Source organism: Lactuca virosa, chromosome 9, assembly GCF_052849685.1.
Source record: "Lactuca virosa cultivar CGN04683 chromosome 9, Lactuca_virosa_CGN04683_v6, whole genome shotgun sequence".
Taxonomy (NCBI): Eukaryota; Viridiplantae; Streptophyta; class Magnoliopsida; order Asterales; family Asteraceae; genus Lactuca; species Lactuca virosa.
The window spans coordinates 54564438-54572596 of NC_136434.1; the positions used below are offsets into that span (position 1 = coordinate 54564438).

Here is an 8159-nt window from a genome sequence, read left to right on the forward strand (position 1 = left end):
AAAAACAATATTAAAACAATGAAACAAACCTGTTGCGAGATCAAAATAATGACTTCTTTTCTTAATATATCTCAAGGAAACATTCTTACTTGAACCATTTATTGTTGAATTTGGTTTCGCTAATCCATCTTCTCTCCCGAGACATATTTTTAAATAGTTCATAAAAAATTATAGGATCTTAATTTCATCGTCTATTTATTAAGATCTAACATAATATCAATAGAAAGATAATAACAGTCCCATTATGACCAAAGTTTGGTCAGTTTACTAAATTCTTGAATGTTACATTTAAAAATGCCCTTTTAAAATAGTACGTTGATATAAATTGCAAGAAGAATTATCATTTTCCTCAATTTTTTACATGCTTTTGTTTTTTAATGATATCCACAACCTATTTAATTCTAAGTATAAGAACCTGATCAACAGAAAAAACGCAGCATATATGATGAAATATTAGGGGGAAAATGGTCAAATTTCGGACTAAGCAAGGAAAATTTGTATAACAGTAAGAGAACCATGATTTGGGTAACTGGGGCACCAAAGAATCACGAATTATAGTCATATCATGAATCCCAACGCCTTCCATTCTAATCATCAATTGTTGGAACAAAACATTTAGGCAACTGAAACGTTATTCCCAATAGTATAAAACATGCCATTCGAGCAACTCAAAGCTCTTGTCCACAGTAGAGCAAGTATTAGATTTTTGCAGTTATTGGTCAAAATCAATCACAATATACACCAACTTCTCTTTCAACTGATTTACAATCGAAACAAACTCAAAAATATATGACCAAAAGGGTATAAATGTGGAAGTAAAAATTGCAAAATTCAACTTTCATAAAACAAACAAATCAACTGAACTTAACCAAGGACATCATATTTTTTTCGATCTTTCAGATTACTTAAGGGATTACTGGGATTACTGTTAGTCTCTATGAATTTCACCAACTATAGTTCATATTAGCAACCACATATGTTTAAGGGCAGGGGCAGAGTTGTCATGTATGTATGGCAAGCACATAAGAAGTTAATTTAGTGACATGATTACCACACCAGTTAAACTTTTCTGTCAATAGGGACGAAGCATCAAAATAGAACCAAATCAGAATGAACTGCTTTGCAAAAAAGGTCATCATTAAATCAGAATGATTTTATAACCTTGTGTAGATGATGGTGTAATCGATTTTGATTATGCAGAGTAAAGCTTTGAACAACAACAAAATAGCATGATTGATATCACAGTTTGAATTCCATTCATTCGATAGTGTATAAATTTGGAATTCTTATCAAAGATTAGCTGCGGATTCGAGAAATAGATAAATAATATGATGGATTTAAAAAGGAAGGAAATGTAAGTTTGTATAGCAATTATTCTGAGATTTTAATATAATCAATATGTAACATATATAACATAAGTTACCTATATTGAGATTCAGTCAACTATGGTTTCCAATACTAAGAAAAGAAAAAAAGGCAGAAATTGCCAAGTAGAAAATGATAAAATAAAAATAACCAGAAAAAACCATGTGGCATAATGCATTAGAAGAGGACATGTGGCAAAATCATTTTCATTTATTAGGGTAGATTCATAAAACAATAAGGTTTAATAGATAAAATGATGTAGTTAGACTATCCATAGTGGGGGTTAATTCACGTGTGAGATCCTACATGGAAAGCCAACCCATGCATGAACACCGTTTTTGAGTAGGTGGAAAGGTTGTCAAGATGCATGAAGACGAGTAAGGTGATTGGCTAATGGTTATGATATTTTCTATTTTCTCTCCTTCTCTCTCCTCCTTTTTGCCCTTCACTACCAACTCACCGGTGAATAGGCTTGGCAATTGGGTTGGGTTCGGGTTGGTGGGTCACGGGTTGGTGGGTTGGCAGGTCAGAAAATATAAACTCAACCCAACTCATATAATATATGGGTTGACGGGTTGGCGGGTCACGAGTTGGTGGGTTGGAAACATCAACCCAACCCAACCCATATAACTCATTTAAGTATATGGGTTCGCGAGTTCACAAGTTAATGTGTCAAACCCAACCCATATAACCCGTTTAATAAATAAACAACACATTTTAAAAAATGAGGTTTTTTCAACATAAATTCATAAAATGATTAAAGTAATTAACATAAAAAAAAGGTTTTCAACATAAATTCATAAAGTCAATACATCCAAATAAAAATGAAAAATGAAAACATTCATAGAAGGTCGATGTGTTCTTCGTTCGTGACTCGTGAAATAACGACATGTATTTTTTCTTTTTATGATTAACGAACCGCAAATGCAGATTATTCACATTGGAATACGGAAGGAATACAATGATACAGAATATTACGAATACGGATGAAATCAAATTTAATTAATAATTATATATATATATATATATATATATATATATATATATATATATATATATATATATATATATATATATATACGGGTTGACGGGTTGACCCGCGAACCCAAACAGATAACCCAACCCAACCCATGAAATAAACGGGTTGGTGAGTTGGCGGGTTGACGGGTTGGAGGGTCAAAAATCTCAATCCAAACCCGTCTATTTTCGGGTTGGGTCGATGTCGGGTTACGGGTTGGGTCGAGAGTTGTCACCCCTGCCGGTGAACACCATTTACACAACCTAGTGGGTTGGTTGTAAAATGCTAAATATCTACGTGCCGTTGAGTTGGCTGTGACCACTCCCTAGTCCCTAGTCCCTACAGCCTTAGTGGAATATTTATATGGCAATCAATTGAACTCTTAAAAATTCAATTTATTGGAAATAACCTAGAAATAATAAAAATAATAAAAGAAAACCCATGCATAAGGGATAGTCCGTAAAAAAAAAAAAATTAATCCCATTTCTAAACCACACATGCAAACCCCCTACAACCTCACGTCTACTCCAAGAATCCTAATTGTTTGCCAATTTTTTAATCCTAGCTACATGATTCCACATGAAATAAAGTAAGTACATTCCAAACCATTGAAAACTAAGAAACCTTAAATCCCATAAATATCCCAAACTGACCATGTGAAACTATAAACTAGAGGTGCACAACAGCACAAAAAGAACAGGCTTTTCTAAACTGTGAGGTAGTTTCTAAAACGAAAAAGACCGATTTTTTGTAAAAAAATCCACTTCCAAAAATACCGAAAAAACCAAACCAATTATAATGGAAACCGATTTTTCTATAACCGTTTTTTTCAACCGAAACCGGTTTAAAACGTGTTTGTGCATCTCTACTCTAAACCAATCCCACCTTTTCCTATTTCTATACAAACCTAGTCCTGGTACATGCCTTCTAAGCCACCTTCCTTTTTCTGTAGATGACGTACTCCGCTCAAAAATCCAACCACCCTGCCCATAAATAACCCCCACTCGCACATAATATTTTCATCACCCTTGGGCATATCAACAACATTTTTTACAATTACCCGCTAGCAAAATTCTATAAACCATAAATTGAATTATATTATTGAATCACCATGATGAAAATAAATTCATACCTTCATCCACTGACCATGTCGTTTTGGTGTAGAACTTTGACGACAAAATATAATTGGTGTGTAATGGTATTTATCAAAAAAGACCTTAGTATTTCTTCTAAGATCCTTTGATGTTGGGGATCAAAGATTGTACAAGATATATGTGTGTTTTTATGGTGGGGACCATCTTTATTATACACATTGGTTTAGAGTCCTCATTAAGCTTTAACAATGGTATCAATTTAATTTCATTAAATAGACATATATGTAACTTATAAGTATATAATGCTCACTTAATAGACTGCTAGTTTCTAATATATTGTATTAATAGTTAGCAATTACTAATAACTCCTACTTTGATATTATATTATTAAAATGTATTACATATTCTTTAGGTTCATGTTCACTTTGTTTTCTTTAGAACAATATTAATGTCGATCTTATGCATCGATATCAAACCAACACAATTTTAATCATATATTTGAATGATGAATAATTTACAATGATCACCATACATATACACTTGATGACATAGATCAAAAGTGGATTAAAAATGGTGTGCAACGTAACCTTATACATGTCAATTTTTAATTGGTCAAACGATAGTCTTTATCAAAGCCAGTTCTTTATGAATCATAAGTATATTTCAATTTTCATGTGAGTTAGGACAATGATATAAATACCATAACTTTATTTTGCAGAATTTTGCTACACAAAGTCTGAATATAAAACACATAGTACCTAAAGACTCTCACTAAACCAATGTATCATTTATAATAACGCTCATAAAATGAGTTAGTTCATGAAACGCCTTATGTGTTAAGCCTTTATAGAAGACACGACATGCTAGCATTCGATTGGTTCTTATGTGTTATATTGAAATTTGTCCATCATGAACAAAAAAACTTTATTATAATAAACCTAATTCAAGTGACCAAGCATTAACAAAGTAAAAGAAATTAAGTGTTCAAATCAAACAAAACATATATTACTAGATTAAAAACAAGTCAAAACATCAATCCTACGAATTCAACCACACATAAATGAGTGTCTACAAGAAACCGGAAAAATAAGGTTTTTAGTCGTTTGATGCTAGATAAAGGAACAATCAAAGTGTAATTCAACAACTGTAATGTGTTAATTAAACTAAAAAAAATACCAAAAAGATATTTCGAATGAATTCTCAAAATCTTTCTTCTCCAAATCGTTGTTGCTTGCGTCCAAAGAAGAGATTTTATGTAGATTTAACCTAAGAGGAAAGTCCACTCGGACAAGTAACTCTCTGTTTGACATTTTCATCAAATTTTGTTAACTAGCCAACTGATATTGATTTATGATTTATGATTTATGTTAATTTGATTTATGACTCGTGTTATTGTAGTTCGTGTAAATTTCGTCATTGTTTTTCTCTTTGATGTTAGTTGTCTAACAAAAAGTTAATTTATGTGTTTTCTTTTTTACTTTATGTAAATAATTTGAAGCCTCAACATCACAAGTATTGAAATCTTTGTTGTTGGAGCATGGAAAACGATTTAGAAATTTTTATCCTTGTCGTTGGAAAACGATTCGACATCACAATTTTCACATCTAGGTGTTTTCATTTTTTTACTTTTCTTTTTTATATAATTGGCATTGTTCTATAAGATTAAAATAACAAATAATAACATATTGCCTAGAAGTAGAAAGTATTTATCTAATAGTGAGAAAAGGAAAAAATAAATAAAAACCGAATAACAATACTATTACGAAAGCAATCTATGGACAAATTATAACAAGAGACACATTTAAAAAACATAAACAAAAAAGATGTCATCCTTTACTAATTATTTTTACTCTAAGGGCCTCAAATTGGCTTGGATCTGCTTGTATACATTGATATCTTTTATGAAAAATCCATCCCCTTAACTAAAAAAAAATAGACGCAAAACCATGTAATGTTTAAAAAAACCTTGGTTTACCCGGTTGTAAACCCCCGAAGCAGTTGCATCGATGATGTGGCCTCCATTTGTTTAAATGAGATAGCTAAAGAAGTTATAAAGGAAGCAACTATAAATGTTTAATTTTTTTGATAAGTTAAAGGAATGAACTTGTCCAAGAGAAGTTTCCATAATGCTATAGTATTTCATGTTCTACATGTTATGAATATCACTCGTATAATTTAGCAATTTACAATAATGCAACGAAACTGTTATTTCATAATATTTACAGTCGAATTTTCTCATTCACAGTTGCATTTTTCCATATTCTTCTTCCAAAATCACACGCTCATTTTTCCCTTTCCCCAAAACTAGAACAATGCAATTGATTCCCTTCATGATGAATTCACTCATGTTTTAACATAAATCAATGGTTGTATGGTATAATAATATTCAAACGAAACTATCATTAAACAACACATCATCTTCACCCCCCAAAACCAAAATAAAAATAAAAATAAAACCATTCCAAAAAAGATGATCAACCTATATAGAAGTTATCCTCGATTTATGTCGCACATCTTCTCCAGACAACAACCTTCGTTTCTTGGAACCATATCCATGGTACTGGTATATAACACTTTGAAGACATTGTCTTAAATATGACACGTCATATGTCTCCAAGAATTTCAAATCTGTGTCTCTTGATTTTATGCCTGCATAAACCTTGTACTCATCCATTACCGATGATAAACACCAGTTCTGCACCTTTCGTAGGGACCCCACAAGACACCCTGTCCGATGCTGTCATCATAATACAATCATTATTATTTTTATATTCATTTATACATGAATAAATGAAAATCAAAGTGCATTGCTATTTATTGCATACCTTTCCTCGTTTGCAATGTATTAGAACAGGATGGATTCTCACATCTGCAAAAGAAAACATGCAAGTAATTTACAAGATTGGTATTTTTTTTTTTTTTTGTATAGAATTTAGACAAAATTACACAAATGGTCCTTTTGGTTGGTAGAAAATACCACTGCAAGTCCTTTTGATGAAAAGGACTAGTAATGTTAAAAATTCCTCAAAATGATATGGAGTTGTATTTTCTACAAACCACAAGGACCATTTGTGTAATTTTATCTAGAAATTAACGATTGTAGTAGATTGTTTGGGTTCATGATTGGATACCGATTAAAACTTTGAGAGCCTCTGTGATAATGTTAGTAAGAACGTCTACGGAAGGCTCCTGCGTGTTTAAATCATACAAAAAATAAATATTAGAAGATATTGTATAACGATCTTTAATCGAAATCACAAATTTGTATCAGAATCAATGAAGAATGAAATTGAAAATTGAGAAGAAGGGGAGAAGAGAAGAGATTAGAGAAATTACCCTGGTGCCATCAATTCCAAATTGAAAGAGTCGAATATTATGAGCTTTTAGGAATTCTAAATTTTCTGTAGGATAGGGTTCGGGGCACAAATATCTACACCCATAAAAAAAACAGATTGATCATTAATTGAACCAAAATTGAAACGATAAACATGGTAATTGAATCAAAAAGCGGAAAAACCTACATGATGGATCGAAGCTGTAGGGTCTCGAGAAAGGGGAGATTCGAAGGTTGAGGGAATCCAGATCTGTATACTCGATCTTCAACATTAGCAAAATTAATAGGTGGAACGAAAGGTTCCCCTGCACAAGCACCAGCATCATCACCGTCGCCGCCGCAACCGTCGTTCTCCGTCGTTTCATTCGCGCCACCACACTCCATGTTCATCAAATTCAAACCCATCATTAATTTCGTTGAATCAAGGGGAAAAAAAGATAATATGAATCAACGCATGATTGCGATTGGGGGTGTAAAGATTGAAGGAAACGTGCATCGACCCCGTCTCTCTTACCCCCCCAAAAATATAAGTTTAGGTTTTGTTTCCTTTTTAAATTACAAATTTTTGGAAATCATCTTATGAGTTTGTGATTCAAGAGAACGGTTCGTTAGGATTCTATCTCGCCCAGATAGGGTGGCGTGGACGTATTGTGCTTTACAGAACTGTACTTTATGCTGTATTTGTTGTACGTTGTAATTGATGTTGTATGTCGTGCATGTGATGTTGTATGTTGAATTTAAGGAGGACTCTGGTGGCCACGCCCATAGGTTTTGACTTGATCTCAACACATTCAAAACTTGGAAATATCTATGACTTGTTTGACAAAAAAAGATTTGTCATGTCATTCTAGAACAATAAAAATAAAAAAATAAATATATATTTTCTTAAAACACGTTATAGTAAAAAAAATCATGTTTACATGCATAAAAGTAACACGATTTTTTTTTTTTTAACAACAGCTAGTTTTCAAGTATTTAAATAATGATGAACTAAATCATACAAAAATCGTTTGATGGATTTTTATGTGAAAAATATAAAAATGTATAATGACTTGAGGGTGTAAATTTTTTTTGAGTTTTGCATGTATTTAGTTATTCATTGTTATACATTGTACAAATAATGAATATATTTGGTCGAAAAATATCATTTTAACCGGCATCTATGGATTTACTCGGTACCATTTGATGTGACATGTTATATCATTTTTTATTTGAATTTTTGGGTGAAATAGCTTGTACAAATGTAATAACTAATTTTTATTGTGTATATATTTAATCATGATAAGACTTTGTTCGAGGGGGTCAATGTCACGGAATTTTTCACGAAGAGATTGGGACAATTTTGTGA

General features: G+C 32.0%; 1 protein-coding gene across 1 annotated transcript; it reads right to left on the reverse strand.

Moving 5' to 3' along the window:
• Window positions 1-5804: 5804 nt before the first annotated feature.
• LOC145135662 (inositol diphosphatase DSP3-like) lies at window positions 5805-7417 on the reverse strand. Its single transcript, XM_079069916.1, has 5 exons — window positions 6999-7417; window positions 6814-6907; window positions 6609-6666; window positions 6303-6346; window positions 5805-6214 (listed from the first exon to the last, which is right to left on the reverse strand). The coding sequence occupies exons 1-5, from the start codon at window positions 7217-7219 to the stop codon at window positions 5957-5959; spliced, it is 675 nt and encodes a 224-aa protein (XP_078926042.1). The 5' UTR covers window positions 7220-7417; the 3' UTR covers window positions 5805-5956.
• Between the last annotated feature and the right edge of the window lie 742 nt (window positions 7418-8159).